The sequence below is a fragment of the Aythya ferina genome (genome assembly GCF_964211825.1).
Source record: "Aythya ferina genome assembly, chromosome: 7".
Lineage (NCBI taxonomy): Eukaryota > Metazoa > Chordata > Aves > Anseriformes > Anatidae > Aythya > Aythya ferina.
In genome coordinates this window covers 1,957,876-1,982,204 of record NC_140302.1, presented here as the reverse complement: position 1 = coordinate 1,982,204, position 24,329 = coordinate 1,957,876, and the positions used below count along the sequence as shown (strand labels likewise).

Sequence of the window (24,329 nt, the reverse complement as noted above, 5' to 3'; positions counted from 1 at the left end):
AGTTGGGAAGCTGCAGGCTTGCTGTCTGGACTTGGGACTGTTTAAGAGGATGGATAGAAATAATATCCTTGTAGGTCAGAGGCAAACTTTGAATGCCTCTGATGTCTAGGCACTTTGGGAAAAGAGTGCTAGAGGCTATTTGTAATTGATTTCTCTTACAGAAAGGATTTACTCCTCTACATGTGGCTGCAAAATACGGGAAAATTGAGGTAGCGAACCTCTTGCTTCAGAAGAATGCATCTCCTGATGCTTCTGGAAAGGTAAGACAGAAGAAGTCACTGCCTCAGCACAGAGGTCACTTGCACAGCAAACATTTGTGCACACATAATGTTCTAGTAATATCCTTCTACCATTGCATGCACTAATACCCACTCCCTGGGTTTCACTGGAATAGGCTTCTTTTAATATTCCAGTCCCTGTTGGGTCTGTTAGGAGTCTGCAATCTCTTTAACAAAAGTGACTTTTATTATCATTAATTGACAACAAAATCGTTATGCTCTTTCTGTATCCATCCAGGGGAACAGAGACAAGCCATTCCCCTACCTTCCTGCACAGACTATTTATAGACCTTATCAGAGTATTCAAGCAGCTGGCTCTGCTCCCCCAGGTCCCGTGACAGGGGGCATAGCCCAGTAGGACCTCAAGCTTTTTAAAACAGCCCAGCTCAGATTTTTACAGATCCAAGGGACGGTTTACTTTATCCACTGCAGAAAAAGAAAACATTGCTAAGGTTTTGACCTCAGGGTCAAAATTCCTTACTTACTCTGTCCTGGGGGCAGCACAGATGTGTGTTTCTCTGTTCATCTTCCCTGGGAAAAGTGAAAAGGGCTTTCACAGCTCAGTAAAGATTTTTAAATCCCTGTTTTGTTTTTTGATTCAAAATTTAACGAAGACTCCTGATACATGAATGAATAACAAATGTATGTTTTCACCTATCTACTCTAATTTCCCAAACTCCTAAATTTTCCCTGAAGATCTGTAACAGCACTTGTTTGTTCTGCATGTGTTTTTAGAGCGGTTTAACACCACTGCATGTAGCTGCACACTACGATAATCAAAAAGTGGCACTCCTGCTGTTGGACCAGGGAGCTTCACCTCACGCATCTGCCAAGGTACAAGTACTGGCCACTCTGGGGATCAATACCTAGGCCTTTTGCCACTTATTTCCTATCTACCTCTGCTCTTTCTAGAATGTGCGTGCTTGCAATTACAGGGAACTCAGTTACTGTATTAATATTTCACAACCAAATCTCTGTAAATTGCTAAAATGATTCTGGAAGTGAATAAAATAGCTGTTTTACAAAGAAAGAAAAAAGGCAAGCATACGTATAGAAAAAATCGGAAATACTTAATTTCATTGAAGTTCAGTCTCAGTGAGTACTGAGTCTTGCTTTCACTTGTCCGATCTCCTTAGTATCTTAAAGCCATCTTAACATCTGTTCAGGGCTTGGAGTGCTTTGCTACACAGGGGTTGTAGTGCTCATGTATTGTGCCAGAGAAAGTGTGAAAAGTTTCTCAGTATAACATACAGTATTATTAATGTGCTTCATGGTATTTACACCTCAAAGTAATTGGACTGTTGAGAAAATAAACCTAGTCACAGCTCTGCTTGGTTTGTAGTATACTGTAGGCAAGACAACACAGTGTAAGATTTCAGGGGATGTGAAAGAATTTGTACTTAAATGCATAACAATTTGATCAATAGACAAATTTAGAGAAGTCTTTATTTTCTGTGGATCCCAGTTTTAAATACTGGCCAATAATCAGTTGTTGGACAGCAGTGATAAATAAAAAAGGGTGGAAAGCTGTGTAGGTTCAGGTGGGGTGCATTGTAAATACCCCATCTGAAACAACCCAGACACATTCCTAAAATCACCGTGAAGAAACACTGTGGAAAGGGAGAGCTAGCGGAGCAGCTAGTTTTGTACACAGACGGCTCTCCTTGATTGCATTCCTCTCACACATGACTGAGTACAGCCATAACAGAGGAGCCCTTCTGCATGGCTAAAGAGGAGGACAGTCTGTCATACATGGTAGGTCCCCAAGCTTATGGTGCAAAAGAGAGGAATGTTAAACAAACATGGATAGCCAGCAGCAACGACACAGTCTAAAATCAATAATGCCAATAGTGGCAGGCTGCCAGAGCAGTGTCCCAGGAGGTGAACTGGAGTGATCTCTGGTCTTTTACTATTGCAACACAGCACTCTTAAATGTCACTGTGGAGAAGGAAAGACCTTCTGAAAGGGACGAGGAGACATTGACCTGGTTTTCATGGAAAGAAACTGCCAGAGGAAGCTGTACATCATGTAGGGGCAGGGATTGCAGCTCCCACTGCCAGGGGCTTGGGAAGCCCAAACCAAGGTGGAAACCCTGTAGACTACAGTATAGTATTACACAAACCCATGTGTCAGGTCACGTTAGCTTCCCTGTCTGTAAGGGAAGAAAAAAAAATAGTTTTGACACTGCCACTTTGTGCCTTCAGTGCGAGCTGTAAGCTTCCTAAAAGAAAGCATTTGTTACTATTCTGCAGCAAGTGAGCCACAGCAACACACTGAGCAGAGCATCAGTACTAAATAAAATTAATGGCAGCATGTTCGTTGCTGTAGGCACTCGCAGTGCAGTCATCTGAAAGAAGATGTTGGTTTACAGCAGATGATTTCCTATTCCTTCTGTAAATGTGGTCTAATAAAAAAATGTGCTACATCAAAGTTCTCATCATTAGCTCCACAATTAGTTTCATCAGCATTTGTTTTCTCTGTGATGCTCCTCTGTTTAATGCTCGTCTTAGGAGTGCCTTGTTAGCTAGGCCTTGAAGAAGAATCAGTGAAAGGGGATGAGAAGTGGCCAAGTAGGAGTACAGCGCTGTGATACAAACAGTTATTCAGATGAACCATTCATTCTTACAGACTAAAACTAGGCTTGTGCCCAGTTTTAATTGGGCATTCATTCCCTTTGCAATGTTTCCCTTCCTTCACCCATCACCACAAACCTCAGTCTTTTTCTCTGTCCTTCCATCTTTAAAGTTTTTCCCTTTTTCCCTCTTTACCATGGCAGCCAGAATAACCCAATACTCTCCCTCGAAACTTCTCTGTTCCTTTCTGCATTTATTTGTGGTGACAGAGCACAGCCCTTATTAAGAGAAGATACAGTCTGAGACTGAGCTGAATTTTAGTTTTTGTTTTTCATCTCTTTTTGCCTTTTCTTGGCAACCTGCTGTTTTCCATGCCACTGAAAGCAAACTATGATTGTTTCTAAAGAAAAGGCTTGAAACTGCATTTGTTATCTTATAAAATACACATGAGCTCCATTTAAATTATACAGGGTTTAGCATATTTGCAGGATTTAACACAACTAACAAGTGCTCATATGGTAATGGCTGTTCTACACATCAGTCTTGTGCAGGAAGTCTGAGAGAGGGGATTGGTTTTCCTGATGTGTTTTATCTTCCAAGTGAACATTAAGTGATTGTGTGCTTCCCTCATTAGCCATGGCACTGCTCTGTATTTCCCGGGTGTCATTTTGGCAACATCGCAGCCTGCTCTGCTGAAATGCCGAACACTCTGACCCCACTTATTTGGTGCATATTGTACTTTGAACAAGGAGCACGAGCTGTGTCATGCTGACTGCCCTGAAATATCTTAGTATCTAAGGCCTAAACCAAATCTGAAATGAATTTTGAAGGTTTCAGAGACTTTTCCATATGGAGTTAGTGCTGTGCAGCTCTCACTTCTAGATTACTACTAATGCAATCCTGCAGTCATTGGTGTACCCCTGTGTATCTATTCTTTGCTCCTACCTGCATCACCCTGCATCTGTTATGTCCAGCCCTGGTGCCCTGTGAGGTACAGGGAGGACACAAGCCAGGTAAATGCTTTGTACGTTTAGATAGATTTTATTGGACTGTGTAATCTGACATGCTCATGGTAATTATGATACTGTATGAAATGGTTTATGCAGCTAAGGTCTTGCACCCTCCCACCCCTTCTTCCTTAGTCACATGCATTCATGTTTACTGTTTGCTTCAAAATTAGGGCTAATACATACCTGAAAGATAGAAAATTCTTGATTAAACAGGTATTGCAATTTGTATCCAAAAGCCTGTCATGCTTTGGTTAGTGTTTTGGTATGTGCATTCTAATCGTTTATATATATTCTTCTATTTTCTGTCAAATCCATTCTCCTTCAAAATTAGAAAATTTTATCATGCAGTTTCATGCAGTTTCTGTTCGTGGTAGTGGACTTGCTGGGTTCATGTATTGGAAGGAAAAAAAGGAATGCAAGACTAAAGTGATACATTTTAATTTTCCCTTGATCTGAACCAAAAGTCTCAGTAAGGTCAGAGTACATGCTGCAAGGAAGGCTATATTTCATATACATAATGCTTTCATTCATACTGGGAGATAGGAAAACAAAAAACAAAACAGCAACAAAAAAAAAACAGCTGTTCTGAGTTATGTACATGCATCCTGCTCTTCTCTTTGTTGAAGATTGAATCGCATTGTTTAATGAGTAGCTTGCAATGAAGTGCTTTCTGTTGACAGAATGGCTATACGCCACTACACATAGCTGCCAAGAAAAACCAGATGGACATAGCAACTACACTGTTGGAGTACGGTGCTGATGCCAATGCTGTAACCAGACAGGGTATTGCCCCTGTACATCTGGCCTCTCAGGACGGCCATGTGGACATGGTGTCGTTACTTCTTTCTAGAAATGCTAATGTAAATCTCAGCAACAAGGTAAGTGTTTCCCCTGCTTGGTGCTAAGGCAATAAACATAGCAACATGACATTTGAATGCACATCATCATTTCTTCTAGCAAAGAGAGCGGTTTGCAGCAAACCCCATGTCACATTGGATCAACTGTATTTTGTAGTACCTAAGTTTTGATGATGGCTAGTACCATGTGCTGCAGAGGAGTTTATAAATCCATCTCCTTTCCTTCCATATCATGCTAGTATGCCACCAGAGAAAATGTCTTCTTCACCCTAATGGTTAGTGGGGTTGGAGTGTGTCATTTAGGATCCTCTAGATATACGCCTCCCCATTAAGCAATGGTAACAACTAACTTGTTGATTTTTAATGGGGTAAGAACAGTGAGGTTATCTGAGATTTTGTTCATTAGAGTAAGTGATTTTTCCTCCCCAGGGGTTGTTCCTCAGGGCATGGGGACTTTCAGTGTAATTTCTCCAGGGGGCATGAAAGAGAAGCTAGTAGATTTTAGTTTCTGTATGTATGACTTCATAGACTATTAAGTCTGCTCTATGGTAATGTTTCTAGCAGATCTGTAGCCTTAATTCTTTAAATGCCCCTCAGAGGGGCATCTGCCATCAGAGATACCTAGAAGTGCAGTTTCAGTGTGGATTTATGTGGCTAACATAGAAAGGCAAGAGACAATTTTTTTCATGGAGAATGTTTCTTGTTCTCAGCAGGCAGAAAGACTCTGTGTCCTCTGAGGCAGTGGGAGATACAAGGCTGCCCTGTTTTCCCATTTCTAACTTTAAAGCTTAATTATTTTTGGTCCCTCCTTCAGGTAGCTTCTCTTGCAGTTGTTGATTTGCCCTTGTCTGAATCAACCAAATACTGTTGCGCAGTGTTGAATACACCTTGTATTCTCAAAGTGCAATTTGCTGTGGGCACATTCTGCATCATGTTGGCTAGCTTGGTTTTGCTACTGAGGCTAATATGGAGAGCACGATTACTGTTGCTTGGCATTTTGATTCAGCCCCACTAGACATTAATTATCTGTAACATCCTTCAATCTGTTACTGCTCAGTTACAGTCTCTCGTTTCTCATTATACAGATAACAGCACCTTTTGAAAATAGTTCTTCTCTACTCACGTAGGGATACACATGTCCTCTGAGCTCAGCACCTGCGTTTGAAGCCAGATATTTAAAGCACACCAACTTCTGAGTTTTGCCATGAGAGTAAAAGGCGATTTGTTTTCTTCAGGGTCCACAGACAGTTGGGAGCTAAGTACTCAGAGCCCAAGTTTGGGCACCGAGCACTTAGTAAATATTTTTAGAACATCTGGCTTGTAACATCCAGGTCTCATTAGGTAATTTGCAGTTGACTATTTTTATATGTTTATGTAGTGTGACCCACCTAATTTGTGGTGTCATCAGCATCGCCTGTTCAAGAGCAGTACAGTTACCGCTGTCGGTAAGGAATCCACACTGTAAGATGCAGGGGGGAGCTATGCAGTTCTGTGGAGGTGAATTTGGGTTTAAGGGTAGGAAACTACTATCAATAAAAGGTAAAGTTAAAATCTGAGAGAATGTTTCTACTAGAAAACTTCTAGAAGTCTGAACAATCATTCAGTATTTCTTTTAAAATCTTACTTATTCTGAGGAAGTGAGTTCCCCAGGAGGGGGGAAAAATACTGCGGTTTTTTTTCTTTAAGTGCTGTAATATAATTTGACATCCCATATTTAACGTTGCATGAAGAAACGTTCCTTGTGTAAAAGAAGCATTTTCTTCCTGGTTTTTAAATTCTAGTTTCTTGCAATTCAACAAACGTAATGAGGAAGCACAATACACAGCTTGTAAGTGAAGGTAGAGTTTTTCATTTATTTAATTTCAGTAGGACTTTTTGAATCTTACTTATGGTTGATTTGTGTTTAATATTCACGTCCCACCTCTGAAGATTGTTACCTGTTGCTCCTAATTTACAGAGCGGGCTGACACCACTCCACCTGGCTGCACAAGAGGACAGAGTCAATGTAGCAGAGGTTCTTGTTAACCAAGGAGCTGCTGTTGATTCACAGACAAAGGTATGAACACCGATATCAATATGTATTGTTTTCTTTCAGGGAAACAAGAGCCTGTAGACTGGTCTAGTAATTAGTTTCAGGGTGAAAATAAAATAACAACAGTGAAATGTTTCTTGTAATAAATTGCTATAGAATATATTTTGAACACCGAAGACCTTGAAGCTTGAGTGTTTAGTGTTATGCTCAGTCTTTGAGCTTTAAGCTTTCTTCCATGCCAAATATTTAGATCAGCATAGATGTATCTTACTATTTTTCTGAAGGTAAGTGGGATTGATTGATCTGCATTTTTATCTAAGGAAACTTTTAGAAAAGCTAGAACTCTCTCTATAAAGAGTCATATACTCTTTTACCATATGCATACTCTCATCTGCTTTTAGTAGTTCTTACATGTTGCACGTACTTCAAATCAGCTAACAGTAGAAACCAAGCACAGAACTGTTATTTAAAATATCTTCATTTACAGAAAAAAACAACAATGAAATTATAAAGTAGGCATTTCTGGTTATTAAGCAATTAATAGTTTTTCCAGTGACTTAAGACAATTTATGAAATGAAGTAGTCTTCTTTTGCTGAGCTGTTACTAAATAGCCATTCATAGGCATGATTCTGCAAGTACACCCATTGTTCATTTGTAAAGACTTCCCCCTACTCTCAGAGCTTGAATCAGCCTTCAAGACTGCCTCAATTTCCAAGCCATTTTGTTTTGCAAAGTGTAGTGGATTGAGCTGTTTTATAACATGTGTACATATAGGAAGCAGACTTTTTCTTGTGTCCCAAAGTGAGACTTGGCTAGTGTTTTCCTGATGTACACATTAACCTCTTAGTTTCTAGGTAAATATTGCTCTATTCTGCCTTCAAAAGTAGAATTAGAGAGGAACCAAATAGCTCTTCAGGACAAATTGGAATTTGTTTATTGCTGTTACCTGATATGAAATATAGATACATGATGGCGGTCCATTTCAAACTTACTTGCCAAAAACTTCTTTTGTCTAAAGTAAATATTTGGACTCCTAAGTAAGAGACTTGACTTTCCAGGGTGTTTGGGGATGGATTTGGGGATCCCAAGCAGTAACTACTCCCACTTTATGCCATTAGTTTGCGTGTGATGTCTGTGACCTAATTCCAAGAGCCTGCTTAGAAATTATTTTATGCTTACTGAGGGTACGTACAGTGCTCAGAATTTAAAGATTCCCTCAGTGTTCATTACACCTAGATTCTTCACGTGTTGTCAGTATCTAGTAGATGATCATTAGGTGGATAAGAAATCAGTTGTGATCAAGTGCTTGAACAGTAGTTGATTGAATCAACTAAAATTAACTCAGTCTCACAGTTTGATCTGCGGATTGTAGAGTTGTGCAGCCTTTGCAACTGGTAGCAGCTTTCACAGCTCCATTATGTGTGTGCCCCGAATTAACTGCTGTGCTTGCATCCCAGAAATATCCCTGTGTGTCAGACTGTCCAGCAGTATTAGCATTTTGTCATCACACTGCCATCTCAAAAAAGGCTGAATCCATCATCCTTTCTGTCTGCAAAGTGGTTGATTATAATCCATGGTAGAGGGAAAAGTCATTGGTACCTGGTTTTGTGTTGTAGAACTGTAGCTATACCTTTGCGTTAGGCTGTTGATTTTGATTACAGTATCCTGGCGTGAAAACTAAATAGTTCTGCTGAAATCCCAGGATTTTGTCTGCCTTTATACTTTTGTAACATGTCTTCAGCCTCTGTTTTGCAGATGAATCAGTGTGGATTCTTAGCAGCTTCTAGATCATCCAGCAGCAGATGAGATCTGTCCTGGTTCATTCTTTGCATTATTTCCTCAAATGAATATGGTTGCCCCTCTGGAGAAAGGAAACCTCACCTGGTCTTGGTTTCTGTAAAATGACATTGCAGAACCTGCTCTTTTACTTTGGTCCAAGAGCTGAATCGCTTCCTAGTCTGTGAAGCTTGTCTGTTTGCCTTGTACTATTCCCTGTCCCACAAATAGTAAGTAGTCTAAGGAGACATTTGAATCGACAGGTGCAGGCAGTCATGTGTCCTCTTTGCCAGCTCTCTGGGGTCCAGATGGTATCCAGTTCAGGACTAATGGCCTTTTAGTCACATTAGCATGGTGCAATGTGTGAGATACTGTCACAGCTGAGAAGGAGGGTGTGTTAGTTGGGTCTCAGGGCCAACATGGCATGGTTGCACAAACTCTGCACTGAACTTTGAGCTTGGTGGTATGTCTGTGTGGTGAAGCGGGCACGAGACTCTGTAGAGACGCATGGGAAAAGAGCTTCAGTTTACTCACTCAGAGGTCTCCTCTGGGTGGAGCCAAATTTCTTAATTGCATCTCTGAAAAATTGAACTAGTAAGTAAAACCATGCACAAGTTTTAAAAAAAATCATATTTGACTGTCTGCAGCTTGAATCCTATCATCAGTAATTCACATAATTAAAAAAAAAAAAAAAAAAAAAGAGGAAGTTTACTTGTGTTCTACCTTCATTCTTCAGGTTACATATGTAACTAGTACAAGTAAAGAACAGTTTCCCAGTATAGGCTTGTTTCTATGGGACTTCCCCATAGTTGTCAGGAAGTAGAGCGGGGACTGAATGATCAGGCAAAGGCCCCAGTGCACTTAAGCAGAATTGCTTTGCAGTGTAACAAATGGCATGTCTGGGAAAATGTGCATAATTAATGTTGTAGGCCTCCGTGGTGAAGAACACCTGCGATGGCTTTATCCTACTGCCGACCATGCTAGCTGATCCTCTGCTGTAGGGGACCGTCTGCTCCTTCGGAAGAAAGCATCCACATGCCTTGTAGGATTGCATTAGAGTGGGGTGAGCTTGATGCTTTTTCACTGGCTGCAGCAGGGTCCCATCTGCCAGGTTTGCAGTGGGTGAGCCCTGCAGTGCTGTCTCCAGACTCCACACAGCCAGCCACATGGAGGTCATCTGTCAGATATCCACTCACTGCAGCCTGTGACACTGGGCAAGTGACAAGGCAGTGCCGTGTATTTTTGCATGGGATAGTTTCTGGATAAACCGATCTTGGGTTCCTTATGAATAGCTGGCAAGCTCTGAACTGCTGCAGCAAAGGAAAAAGTGTTATGCTTTAAGAACTGCCACGCCTTGACCTTTTGTTCTATGCAGGTGAGGTTTTAGATGACTGGCTTGTAATGTAGCAGCTCTGTAGTCACAGCCTCTCTTTCTGAGGTGGATTAACTATGGAATTAAAATGTCTGGGAAATAAAAGGTCCGTGCGTGCTGTCCCTAAGAACAGAGGCACTGGGGAGCAAGATCCAACAACAGCTGAGTGGGCTGCAAAAGCACTGTTGCTATGCTTGTGCATTTGCACAATGCCATCCAGCACATACAGTTCAGTTTTTTTATGATGGGCATAGAGTGGCAGAGGTGTGGCCATCTGTGCCTTACGTATCAAAAAGTCAAGCCACACAGCTTAGTGGCGTTGTATTGGGGATGTCTGTGTGCCACCAGCACTGTCAACACTAACCTTTCATTTTCTTTTCTCTGTTTTGCATCCACATGTTTTTGTTACCTCATTTATTGTAGGCTAGGTGAGTAGTCAATAGGGTTTTTTGCCTTTTTTTTTTTTTCTTTTTTCTTTGAATAGATTCTCTCACCGTCGTGTTTCCAGGTTAGGTAAGTGTTGGTTGTGTCACTCCTGTACAGTATCTGTCAATGAAAGGAGAACACAGTATTTCAGTAGGCCATTAAACTTTTTGGGTAGGGACCAGTGAGCTATCGTCTTCCACTTCTGGTACATGTTCTTTAATCATAGTTTATATATAACTTAGACTCCCTATGAAAACATCATAGAGCTTGCAGCTGTAACACATGGAAGCACTTCTTATCCCTGCCTCAAGTTCAGAGAGCCACACACATGATTTGGGGTTATTTGGGGATGAAAAGGGAAGATTGGGCAGAAACATATTTGGTACCTTCAAGCTGTAGCAGGGAAGAAAAAAAAAGTAATACTACAGAAAATCTCTTGTGTGGGAGACTGGTCTGTATGATTATGATCTGTTCTAGTTCTAAAACTTGAGAGCATTATACAAATTACTCTCAGTAACCATTGCAACTGTGGTTCTTACTTGGGGTGGTTTCCCTCTCAATAAATTTTTTCCAGAACTTCGTGGTTCACCACTACAGTTGGTGAAGCATTAGAGCCCTTCACATTTAAAAAGGTTAAAAATAATCATAATTTAAAAAAAAAAAAAATAATGTTCACTGAAGGCACGGTAGGGTCCTGCTACAAAGGCAGCAGTTCTTGTCAATTCTGATATTCTGTTGAAGTGCCTGAATTTAGGTTTGTGAAAGAGTATTTGATACTGAAGCTGCTATGTCGTATCATGCAAAAGCAAGGAAGTTAAAGCAAGGAGTGCTCATCTAACACATCGTATTGGGAGTTAAAAATGAATTTGAAGCCCTGGTTCCAAGCAGATGTTCCATCTCCTGGTGATCATGTTGAGTGCGTAAAAGCTATCCTGGTACATGTGATGTTGGTTTTTGTTGCAGGGCTTATGTGCTGAGAGTTGGCACAAGTAAACACCATTTCGTGGATCAGCAAGTCTCCACATGTTATTTTTCAACTCTTTTCCCTGTTGGATAATGTTATAGTAGGATACAGCATTAAGGTGATGGATTGGCCAGAGAAGCCCAATGGGAGAAGAGCGCTGGTTCAGTCAAGGGTGAAGAGCAGACCTGGAGCGTTTATCTCTGTGCAGGTCATTTTAGCTGAGCAGTTGTTACTCTGCACTCGGGCCTCTGCCAGGGGAACTGATTGTCTCAGTCCTTGGTTGATGACTGTCTGGCTGACAAAGCCATCATAAAACTGTCTTTGCTTCTGTAATACTGGTAGGAGATAAGGGTGACTAAGAGGTCATGATGTTGTTTTGAGGGTTGGGCTGGACCTTTATTTCAGATTTATTCAGGTAGATTTATTCAGCTCTGCCTGCCCTCTTCCAACAGGAACTCTGTACCAGCCTGAGTGCTACAGTGGCTTATAACTGTGATCTGATTTTTCCACTGCAAAACCTAATTTTCAAGTACAGAAAAAGATAGGAAAGAGCAGGGAGGTTGGGAAGTGCTGCCCAGAAGAATCCCTTTCACACAGAACAGATGCTCAGACATGGTATCTTCATAGTACGTTATTTGTCTCTGCTTGGCTCTTAGTGCTCAGTTGTTATCCAGACGTTTCTGTGGAAATGTCTAACCTAATAATGTGAGATAAAGAACCTTTGTAAGGTACCTCAACACGTTAGGTCCTGATTCAGCAAAGCTGTGAAGTGTGTACGTACATGCAGGTTTGTTTCATTGGATCAAGGCTGGATGCCTTCGTGATCTTTAGAACTCGAGCATTTTCAAGTCTAACCAATGCTAATACTGGAGCTTCATTGTCTGACATTTATAGCAGAAAAACAAAAACAGAGCAGCTTGAGAGTCAGCATGACTAGAAAGATGCAGTAATTCAAGCTGTTAGGATTTATGGCTATTGCCAGTGGAGGATATTAAAGCAGTACACTGACATGATATACAAGGCTTGTGATAATTTCCTTCAAAAAATGCAAGGGCAGGAGAATAAGGGGTGCTCTGTGTTTGGGTGTTCCGTTAGAATAGAAAAGCTAAGTATTAATGATCTTCTTTGGCACTTACTCCTGTGGCTTTTGATAAACCCTTCCCAGCTGCTAACTCCCATATTGCTGCTCATTCTTAAGAACAACTAAAAGCAGCGTGGCAGCTGACTGCCAGAAGGTGATGTGCTTTAGAGCTGTATTAAACGAAAGGCCTGATTTTTTTGGAAGAAACTTATTAGTATAATAGCAGTTGTTTGTTTCTTCCTTAATAATTATTAGTAGTTCTTGTAGCAAAATATTTTAGCTTCCTGGATACATTTCTGTAGAGAACGAAAGAAGCATGCTCAAGTTGCAAGGAGAAGTACTGCTTTTATAGTTAGTTTGGTTGCATAACTGCAGAATCTGCCATTGTTTCAGAAAAGTTATCAGAATCAGTTTTCAGTGAGGATGTTCGGATACAAATACAAGGTTTTTTTTACTTTTCTGAGATAGAAACAGTTGAATATAGCAATCTGTACTGTATCTGAGAAGCAAAGGATATCCTGTCTGGGTCTCAGGCATTGAAAAGACATGCTAATGGTTAGCGTTATTTTTGACCAGTGCCTTCACTGGTGACTGTCAACATGAAAGATGTCCTCTGGTGGCTGAGGAGGTATAGCATGCCCAGTGAGATGTGACCCGCTGTGTCACATCTCTGTCACTCTGCCATCAGTGACTGAGTGCTGCATCAGGCACTGCCTCATCAAACATAATGTGATGTGACCACAGGGTACTTCAAACTTAAAAGAAAGCTCCCAGGCTCCTCTGGGGAGTTCAGATGGGGAAACTGGTGTTTTGCCACGAGGCTAGCAGGTGCTCAGAGCGCTACCCAGGACGTGCATGACTCCTGTGCGGAGAAGCTGCCTTTCAGTGAGGGCGTCTCCAGCTGCCAAGTGAGCAGTGCTGAGGGCTTCAAGACGAGACTGCTTCAGCTCTGGGACACCAAGGGTTTTGGTGGGAAGAATAGTGACTGTGTCACCACAGAAATGTCATTGTGGGGCTTTTTAAGCCTTCCCAGTTTCTACCACATGTTTAGAGGGGAAAGAGGGAAAGCTTTCACTTAATCTCAGATTTCAACAGTGGGCTGGTCAGTAGTAACAGAGAACATCACTAATTACTCTTCTAGCCATTTATGGAGGTACCACAAGTAAACCTTTTATATGCCATTTGTAGGAGGAAATCGATGTTGTAATGCAGTGAACACCAGGGTTTTGATAGTTCGTTCTTCAGTATTCATTGTTACAGGCTGGAGAGAGGAGCCTTTATAGATCACTTCAAAGGGAGAGCTAAGATCAACAGGTCTTGGCTCTCCAACTCTCTCCAGATTTTAATGTTTTAGAGTTATTAGCAGAGAGCTCCCAGCAGGTGGCCCTTGATTTTGGATTTCATCTCCCCAGTTGGTCTTTCAATGTAGGATTTTTGTTGACATTGCAGGTCAAGAGGCCTGTATTTTGAAGGGGTTGTAGGGAGTTAAGTTCCTGTATGAGGAGATTTCACTGCATTCTTTTGAACTGATGTTTTGGTTGTTTGCCTGTTTTAGTCAGAATTTGTCTTAGGAAGCTGTGTTTGTGGTACATGAATATGTTCTGAGCCCTGTCAGACTCAGATCTTGGGTACTGCTTGGAAGCTCTTAGCCCTATAATAACAGTAAGTGTAAGACACGGTTCCTGCATTCATTACTTGATGACTACTATTCTGGGGAAAAGTTCCTTGTAGTCATTTGACGTCTGATCCAATGTTCATATAAGTCAGTGGAAAAAAAACATTCTGCTGATGCCAATGGAATTTGTATCCGTCACTGTTTCTTGCAATGATTAACTTGCCCTGGTTGGCAGTGCTAATAGTTTCTTTAGATGGCAATGGGTATGTAATTAACTGAAGAAAAGATAGACGCCCTAATTTCAAGTAGGTGGTGCTGCTACTATCTATACTATCTTTGCAAATATAAGTGAAATTGGGTTGAATTGAGTTCACTACTAAGTGAAGTAGTGTCAGAGGCAAAGCAGCATGACGAAAATGGTGCATCTAAACCCATAGATAGCTGAAACTTCTCTCTAATGGAAATAGTTCACATCTGAGGGGTCTTCTTTCTTTAAAACAGCTTGAACGTGCAGTGTAGGGCTGGCTCCTCAACCCACAGAAGAGCGAAGGAGCTTGGTCAATATGAGAATAATCCATCTTTCAGTGCTTCTATACACAGAGTTGGCTTTTGGATCTAGTTCCAGATGGTTCAGTCTCAGTGTTAAATCTTCTGGCCATACGGCTGTTTTGGACTCTACCAGGAGCCAAGCGAGGCATGCATCATAGCCACATTTCCCCAACAATATTATTACTGATATTTCTGCCACTGGAATAAATATTCCCAGACGGCCCCACCTATTACCTTTTTCTGAAAGCAGAATTCTTACAAATTAGCAGCACAGCACATCTGCAGTATGTTTTATGAAGTGTTCAGTGTATTTGTGTTCCTCATATCAGATGCAATTTTTACAGACTAGCAGTTAATTTTTCCATTAAAAACTGGTAATGGAGCAAGAGTCCAATACCACATTGGAAGCCCCACCGAGTAGCAAAAGGGCATAGTGGACTGGCAGTGTAGTTTCCCCTAGCTCACAAAATGGTGAATCTCTGTGTAGATGTTGGCTGATATGACCCTTCTGGCATCTCAGAGCCAGTGGGCCCTTGAAACCTGACCTTCCCAGCGTAAAAGAATCCTGATGACTCACCTTCAGAGAGGGGGAAGCACATCTCTGGGAGCCAAGCAAAGCTTCTGCTGGAAAGCCATTGAGCTATCAGTGTGAGCTGGGGGGGGGAGATTTGGGGAAAAGCAGCTTCTCTCCACGTGGGGAAAAACGTAGCAAGTGTACTGTTTGGAGGTGGCCATCTCCTAACTGTTGTTTGTGCAACTCTAGATTGATTTTAAGTGTGTTTGCTAAGGAAGAAAAGATAATGATGTCTTGAAGGGAAGATAAGGCAGGAAAAGGTAATTACTTCTGGATAGATAATCTAATTATTTCTACTATGTTAAGAATCTCAAATAAGTCCAGCCTGTTCAAAACTGTTAACGGTGTTCTCAGTAATTTAAGAGATGAGAAAAAGAGCAGTGAGAGCAAACTTTGATCCTCTTTGTTTCATTTTTATTGTATGTTAAATGTTAACTGTTGATTCAAGTGTTTATTACAATTAACAGGTTTCAGCATGCTGTTTGACTTACTTAAAGAATGTGGATTTCAAAAAGAGCAAACTCAGACTCAGCCTAGCAAGCCCTCGTTTGCTACCCTTGTAGTCATTTTTTTAAGTGATACGTAATCTCCTTCTATTAAGCATTTTTGGAAAAAGTTCCAAACAACTATAAAAAAAAAACGTTTAGTTGTGTTTAGAGCATTTGATAGGCGAGTCCCAATGTTCACAAATGATTTTAGCCAGTTCACTCTTAATGAAAACCAAGTAGCAGGGACAAATAGGAAATATTCAACTTTCCTATCTTCACAGTTGCCATGAAAAAGCAATTTCTTCTAGTTTGTGTAACACAAGGCCAGACACGTGAAAAAATTAAACCTGGTTTTAGAGGCTTAACTTAAAAGCTGGGGTTCCAGTTCTGGTAGGATTATGTTGTTCTTGCAAATCTGGCACATCACTTCCATGGTTTCAGATTTACCTTTTGGATTTTTCAGTCGGAATGGATGGGCTGCACATTGGCCTATATTGAGGCAGCCCTCAGCAGGCCTGGTTTTTAGTAAGTTGCTATTACTTATTTACTTATTTGTTTTTGTTATCACACTGTAGGAACACCAGTCAAGCATGAGAACCTCACTGTGCAAGGCAGTATACACGCATTCATTTAAAAAACAGGCTCGCCCCAGGGACCTGATGATCTTAGCACTGGAGAGGAAAGCAAATTGTTAATCAACATTGCATATGTTGAAGATTACAGAATTACAAGGCAGAGAGGAGAGGTTCACAGCAAACGGGACTTGAAATGGTATTCTTGAGAGGCATGTTTTCCCGTAGTTGCATATTTCTTCTCATGGGAAAAGAAAGACAATGAAATAGTTTGACAGGATTTTTGCTGTTTCATGTCTGTTTTTTCTTTGTCAGGGGATGCATGCGGTTAGTCACATTTGCTAATTGCTTACGTCCATTCTAGATGGGATACACTCCTTTGCATGTTGGCTGCCACTACGGAAACATAAAGATTGTTAACTTCCTTCTGCAACATTCTGCAAAAGTCAATGCCAAAACGAAGGTGAGTTTTCTGCCTCTGCCTCACTTGTTCTGTGGGGGTGACAAGCGTGCTGTGCCCAACGCAGCCTCTCCCTTTCCTTGTGCCTGCAGAACGGGTACACGCCGCTGCACCAGGCTGCACAGCAGGGGCACACCCACATCATCAACGTCCTGCTCCAGCACGGCGCGGCGCCCAACGAGCTCACTGTGGTAAGTGCTGAGAGGCCACTGCTCGGGCTTGCTTGGTCATCCCATCCTGCGTAAAGCGTTGTGCTCCCACTGTGTTGGAGCAAGGGAAACGTGAGGAGGGAGAGGAAAAGAGCAAAGGAAGCATATTCCCATTGCCCCTGTGTCCTCCATGTCCTCCATTGTCTCTTCCAAAACTAGGACAGCAAACATCTGGACAGTGTTTTTCCTTTTCATCCCATTTCTGTAAAAAGTTAAAAATCTAGTTAGATGTCCTACTACCCAAAGTGTATTTCTTTCAGTCACTGACATGCAAACATTCATGTGGCCTTTATTGTGCATTTTTCCATAGCTAATTAATAGTTTGTACACTTACTATTGCTAACATTCAGCTTTTGTTTTACATGTTTCAACTGCTAGAATGGAAACACTGCCCTTGCCATCGCAAAGCGACTTGGCTACATTTCAGTCGTTGACACATTGAAGGTGGTGACAGAAGAGACCATGACTACAATTGTAAGTACAGCTCACTTCAGTAGTGGATGGAAGGGTTTTTCCTAAGCCAGTGTATTCAGTTTTGTTTAGTTAATTGTCTACTGAGACTTCAGTCTAGTTTTTTCCTATCCTTTAAGTGCTTATGGGGTAGATATTAAATCAGATAAAACTAATACATTTTTAAGGTAGGCATTATTCTATGTCTATAATATATTTTAAGGTAGACATACCAATGAAGCAGAAAACGGGCAGTTTAAATAACTAGTCATATCTGCTCTGTTTCTTAAGAGTGCATCTTGATTATGTCACAAATGAAGTGAATTGGGGCTGATTTGTAGTTGTGAAAAGACATTCCTAGAGCCTACCATAAACTGAAGTTGCTTCTCCCTTTTAAGAGAGTGCAGTTTGCCAAGGGATGATGTGTATTTGGTTGTTTTGATCTAAAAGCAACTATTTCAACCTAAAAAAGTGGTTGGAATTTTCTTAGAAGCTCCACTTTTCCTAGGATCTGATTTATTCTGAAAGATGGCTAAGGTCTGTCTTCTGTACTCAGCCAAAGTCAGCTTCTGCAACCACAGCTCCCATTCACTGACATGTACTTGATATCCAGATCACCTGTCCTGGCTTTCAAGAAGGCCTGCTGCAGTGTTAGCCAAGGGAGATTAGAGGCAGTGGTCAAATATTGCCTATCAGAAAAATTCACAGAATCTAAAATGCTGCTCAAAGATACTTATTCACTAACATTTTGCCAAATTGCTTTATGAAGACTGTTCTCATAAGGTGAGGAGCTTTCATGAACCACCATAGCAGTTAAGCCAGAACAGAGTATTAAGAACATAAATTCAGAGCATTGTCTCCAAATTGACTTTTTCCTTTCTGCAACATTTTTTTTCTGATTACAAAGAGAAATGTGTGCATGTGTGTATTTTTAGGCATCTCAGAGATGGAAAATGTTTGCAGTATGTCCTATGTTTTGTCATCACCCATTTGTGTGGTTTGTTGGTGCAAGCAGGTGGTTGCAATATACATGTAGTGAACCTTTGGGAAGACAGGCAGGTTTTAGTTCTACTTCATGTGACTTTCCTGGCTGTGGTTTGTAATACAGTAGCTCACATAAAATCCGCCACATAGAAGATAAAATTGTGCCACAATAAAATACAACGGAATATGCCAGAAAACTTAACTTCTTCACTGAAAGGGTTGTGAGGCACTGGAACAGGCTGCCCAGGGAAGTGGTGGAGTCACCATCCTTGGAAGTCTTCAAAAGACGTTTAGATGTAGAGCTTAGGGATATGGTTTAGTGGAGGGCTGTTAGCGTTAGGTTGGAGGTTGGACTCGATGACCTTGAGGTCTCTTCCAACCTAGAAAATTCTGTGATTCTGTAAAACAATCATGATTCTTTCTTATAGCCTCTCTCTTGATTTTCTCAAGGACATCTTTCTTTCTAGAAAGATTCCAAAACAATTTTCTACAACCTGACAAATTTGAAGGTTATACAGAGTAGCATAAACTTGAATGATTGCCTTGGACACAACTAGATAGCTGCAAGAGAATTAAAACCATGTTGTTATGCTAAAAACTCCCAATATCATAAGGTCATTCTTAATTTGCAGAACTAATAAGCTGTGTGAGTTTGTGCCACAAAAACGACATCATTTATTATGTTCTGTAGATGTAGAAGAGTAAAAAGGTGGTAGATCAAGCTGTGGATTGTTTTAGAAGCAATGTTAGAAGCTGAAGGGCCTGTACTAATACCTGTGAATGTCTGCTCTCAAGCCCAGAAACATTTGCATGAAAACCAAAATATGCTGCTTATCAGTCAGTGTGTAATTGGCAGACTTTGGAAGTCTAATCATGAAATCTGATTTGAAACTATTGAGGGTATTTCTGGGGTAATGTGGCTAAACAACTCCAAAAGGTAAGTTCAGTGAAACCAGGGATGAGCATAGCTAGTTTACTCTGACTTACATTCAAACGCCAATAAAAATCCAGTAGTGCCTGAAAAAAGTCCTGTGATTTTACCCGTTTAACAGCAACATGTTAAAAAGCTGTGCAAGTAATTCCAACAAAATTAAGTACTGTGAGGCTTTTTATAAGTTTTGTGATGTTTGAGCATGCAGGCGCTCTTCTGCTGTTTCAAGTGATGGCAGTAGCCCAAGAAACATGAACTGCCACAAGTAATTATGAGGCTACAGAAAACCTGAAATATTTTAAAATAAATGAAGATAGAAAAGGTGTTTTGTCCTCAACTTATAAATGATTTCTTATTTGTATATGAAGGATGAGAAGTGATGGCGGTTTAAAAGTCTAAACAAAGATGAAGCTGTTTTGCTTAATTTTTTGAATGCCACTACTTGAATGTGAACTCTGCAGTGTCTCCTGAATGATCTAAAACTTTACCAAAGTGCTTGTTGCACTCTGCCCCAGCTGGAGAGTAAAGTGTGCATGGTTGTGTACTTTGTGGGATGCATGGGTATTCTAGGAACAGAGTTCAGGCATTCAGAGTATCTTTTTCTCTGCTTCTAATTTTTTTTATATTGGTTTTTGAGTCTGAATCAACATAAACATCAGGATTAAAACCAACCACTTCTGAATGTCTTTCATGCACAAATTCCTTAAGGGGAATCATTTAGCCTGCATGTGGTTGCAATTGTTCTCATTGTGGGGAAAAAACACACAATTACTGATGAGGCACCTCTGAAAATCTTCACATGGAACAACCCTGCTCCCAAATTACAGCATAGTTGGTACTTGATGATCTTAAGGGTCTTTCCCAACCTAAAAGATTGCTATCCCAATGAAAAAGATGAAATAGGTCCCTCAGAATGAATAACATTATAGTTGAAATATAGACAATGCATTCTTGCTTTAAATTTAGATGACTTTTTAGAGGGTTCTTATAAAAACCCTTGACTTATATAAATATAATATTGCATATTTCTGTATTATTTCAATGGAGTCTTTTTTTTTTTTTTTTTTAATTTGTAGTTTACCTATGAAAAGCAAGGGAATAAAAAGCTTTAAAAAAATAAAATCTCGTCTTGCTAACTGCAGATGAAAACGCATCCTACCTTGTGTTTAATTTTTTGAAATAACTACAACGTTAAAAAAATTTAGTGAGCTCTGAAATGTTTTTTTTCCTTTGACAGACTGTTACAGAAAAGCACAAAATGAATGTACCCGAAACGATGAATGAAGTTCTCGATATGTCTGATGATGAAGGTATTTGAAAATTAAAAAACAAAACCAAAAACTTGTCACTTTTCTGTCTGTTGTTTTTGGAAGTATTTGTTTAAAAGCAAACGAAAACTGTATGAGTTGGATATGGTATCTGCACATTCATTGTTTTACATTGTTTTTTGACTTGTTGATAGTCTATGCTTTTATTTAATTATTTTGTTTATTTAAATCATGCAGTTCGTAAAGCCAATGCCCCTGAAATACTCAGTGATGCTGAATATTTGTCAGATGTTGAAGAAGGTATTTGTGCATTTTTGTATTGCAGTGTTACTTAACTTAAACCTCTTCCTCTTATTTGCTCTGACTGGAAATTAATCCTTTCAGATAATTTTCTTGTTATCCCACTAACAATTTCTACTTCACAATTAAGAATGCTTTCAAAAATTCTTTGACCTGTTGCTGATAATCCTCTAATTTTCTGAGTGTCTTACTCCCGGTTTTTAAATCAAATTACCTCCACTCTCCTGGAATAGTCCTTTTGCTGCTGCTTCTGTGGAGAATAGTTATATTATTGCAACTAAAAAATTAAATACCAGGCAAAAGAGTCAAATATCAAAATATTTGGAAGAAATAGCTGATAGTGAAAGTGAAGACAGAGGAATGAGGGTTTTTTTTTTATTATTATTATTTTTTTTTAAATTCTGCCATGTGTTTAGCTGTGGAATGATTGATTTGCATTGATAGTCAACCCTTAGTCTGGAAAGAAGTATTTTTAGGCTTTAAAAGAAAGAAAATTGTATTTGAGTTGTCATATTCAGTAAAACCACATCAGATTACTTTTGTGCTGAGTAAAGAGGATGCTGCATTGAATTTAGCAAGTTTTTTGTAGGGAGTAAGGTAGAACTTTTTAGCTGAGATTTCAGCTGTATCATTCTGCAAAGTGGCGTGAAATCTGTGAGCAGGGTAATAAAACCTTATGATTTTGGTTCCTCTAAATAGGATTTCTGTGCTATTGGCACTAGCAACCTGCACATCCCAGCTCGATCCTTGGTGCTGGTGGCTTGGTGTGACTTCAGTGGTCCCTAGGAATCTAAAACTCATTTGGCAGCTGCTTCCCTCCCTTCCACCAACAGCCCCTGCTAGATCCAGCCTTCTGTGGTGCGGATGCACAGGAGTCTGCGTGAGCCTCACTGGGAACTGCAGGTTTCCAGAGGCCACAGTGGGATTAGGTTCCCAGGTCACATATGGAAGCAGGAAGGTCTTGAGTTGATGAAGAGAAGGACAGTGTCCTGACAGCTTTTTGTCTGTGTTGCTGGTCACTAGCATTAGAGCTGCAGTTTTTTCTTCTGTAGTAGGTAAAGAAGTGACCGGGTCCAATTTACTTGTGGCACTTCCGTTAGCCTTCGTGCCTAGTGATACGTTTATTTATAATGTTTGTAACGCTTAAGCAACAAGGTGTAAAAGCTGTTAGGTAAGCTCATTGTGTGCAGCTTTTGTTTAATTCATGCATTGGGGCTTCTGTTTTGTTTTCTGCTCGTCACTGTGTTCATATTGCTGCGTTCTCAAATAGATCATGTTCTTACCATGCACCTGTGTTTTCCAAATAACTCTTCTAGGCTATTGCGCTGCTCAGAATAATGTATTGCTTTAACTGACCAGAACACTGAAGTTAGTTAACTGAGCAGCAACTATAGCCTCAGCCCATGGTGCAGATGAGAAATGCCTGTGTGGAGTCAGAATATTAGATACGAAGATGTAAAACCTGTCTTTAATATATGGGATTACTTCTTATGGCCAAATGCAAAGGCTGAAGGGGTGTGGGAGATTTGTGGGAGATTTTTGTAGTCACTAGCTCTCAATTTGACAAACAAAAAAATAAATACAACAACAACAACAAAACCACATATATATATATATATACATATAAATATGGGTAATATAATCAATTCCTGACCTAAAGACTGTGTTCTGCAAATGTGTTGTTACTAGGGGACCTAAGAGACTGGTTTATGTGTAAAAGGTCATTCTCAAAGCCTAATGCTGAACAGGAGCTCTCAAATTGAATAACAGGTATTTTATTAAACCATACTGAAGCATTCCAGTGTGCAAGGCAGGCAGTGAATTACAGGCTTTGAGATAGTACCCGCTGGCCTGGCTCTCTCTTCTGCCTTGTGCGGCCATGAAGATAACATACTGATGCATTTCCCCACAGCTCCCCAGTGCTGATAGGGCATTTATTCACAAAGCAGACACTTAAGCTAGTTGAAACAAGTGTGTTCAAGGTGGTAACACACTCTGACAAAGCCAGGACCTGAGGAATGAGTTCCCAAGAGAGAGGCACAAATTTACATCCCAAACCTGAACTCTCCCTCACTGAACATTCATGCCCTCACGATGAGCATTCACCAGCTAAACTGTTAAATGAGAAACTTGTTCGGTAATTTCTCAATATGCCACAAACCTCAAGGTTTCTCTTGTAAGAGGAATTGAAGGCTTGGAAGGTATTCTTAAGAGTTTGGAGACAGGTGTCAGGAAACTATTTCCTTCTGTTTGTTTCTTACTATGTCTGCTAAATAAGTATTTACACAGAAATTCCCTCTCTTCCCTGCAGAAGACAATTTAGTTAGGAGTCAGACTAGATTAGAGGGGACACCTTCCTTCCTTTTCCTAGACTATTCTGGTAATTACACCTAAATGAGGTTAGGTGCTGGGAAACTGCTCCACCACAAAACAGAAATGGCTTTTTTTTTTTTTTTTTTTTTTCTGAAAGATTTCAACACGATTGTGTGGGAAGAAATGAAAGCTCATGTCCTTACATAGCAGAAAGTTTGTATGTGAATAAAGAACACTTCTTTTTCCACTGCATGCTGAACAAGTGCTCTGCTGTTGTTTCTGAAGAGATTTCAGATCTTACAAATGTGAAGTCTGAGGCTGCCAGAACCAGGTCTTTCTTCTCACCATCTCCAGATGGAGCTTGCACCCCACCCGCTGTGCAGCTGCCAGCAGCACACCCTGTGGCTGGGGGGAGCCAGGGGGGCATCAGCACACTGGGAGCCTTCTGTGGGAGGCCCCCAGGGAGCCTCCTCTTCTAGAGCTGGATGCTCAGCCTCAGAGTGTCCCTCTAAGAGGGTGCAAGAGCTTTGGTGGTGGATGTTGGAGCCCTGCTGTGACAGCCACAGAGCGGCAGTGAGCTCTGTCACAGCAGTCCCCTGTTCCAGAGGCAAAGGAAGTTGATACAAAGAGGGGTGAAACGATGTGAGCAGTAAAGAAGGAACAAACAAAAACACAGCAAAAAAAGCAGTAGTTTAGATCTTGAGAATTTAGATAGTCATTGAAATACAATTAGTTCTTCTTTTTTTTTTTTCTAAATTTGGTCTTTAGTAGGTAACTTTATTTTGGTGTAAATAAGGACAGTGCTTTAAACCCATTTAATGGATATTCCTCTCTCTTGGTAAGAGTAAGTATCATGCTAATCAGTCTCTGGCAGATTAGGCAGATGTCCTAGGAGGACATGAGGACACACTGCCTGATCCCCGAATAGGTGCTGGGATCCCAGAAATGAGCTCCTTTCAAACAGGTCAGGACGTCCTCATGCATTAAAGTCTGTTACTGGTTTTAGGAGGGATGGATTTGTTACATTTTTATGCTCGGTTTTCTGAGACTGTCTCCATAAACTTTTACAGATTAATAAAAGTTTCAGTGGTTTGGTACTGGCTTTTCTTCATCCTTGTGTGAAACCAAAACCTTGGCTACAGCTAGAAGCATCCCGCTCTGCCCTGTGGCTGTACCTCTTCTGCCATCAGGCAGCTCCTGACAGGCTGTGAGGAGGGAGTGGCGAAAGCTTCAGAGTTCTTTAGCA

The 24,329-nt window shown here is 40.6% G+C and overlaps 1 protein-coding gene across 10 annotated transcripts in view; it reads left to right on the top strand.

Moving 5' to 3' along the window:
• The window catches only part of ANK3 (ankyrin 3), a 351,417-nt gene that overhangs the window by 251,471 nt on the left and 75,617 nt on the right, over positions 1-24,329 (top strand). For all 10 annotated transcript variants that reach the window (XM_084526169.1, XM_084526174.1, XM_084526175.1 and 7 more), the window contains 9 exons: positions 162-260; positions 1,014-1,112; positions 4,542-4,739; positions 6,676-6,774; positions 16,533-16,631; positions 16,721-16,819; positions 17,216-17,311; positions 20,440-20,512; positions 20,708-20,770. In XM_084526169.1, the coding sequence (XP_084382295.1) occupies positions 162-260; positions 1,014-1,112; positions 4,542-4,739; positions 6,676-6,774; positions 16,533-16,631; positions 16,721-16,819; positions 17,216-17,311; positions 20,440-20,512; positions 20,708-20,770 (925 nt within the window). The remainder of the gene's footprint in view (positions 1-161; positions 261-1,013; positions 1,113-4,541; positions 4,740-6,675; positions 6,775-16,532; positions 16,632-16,720; positions 16,820-17,215; positions 17,312-20,439; positions 20,513-20,707; positions 20,771-24,329) is intronic.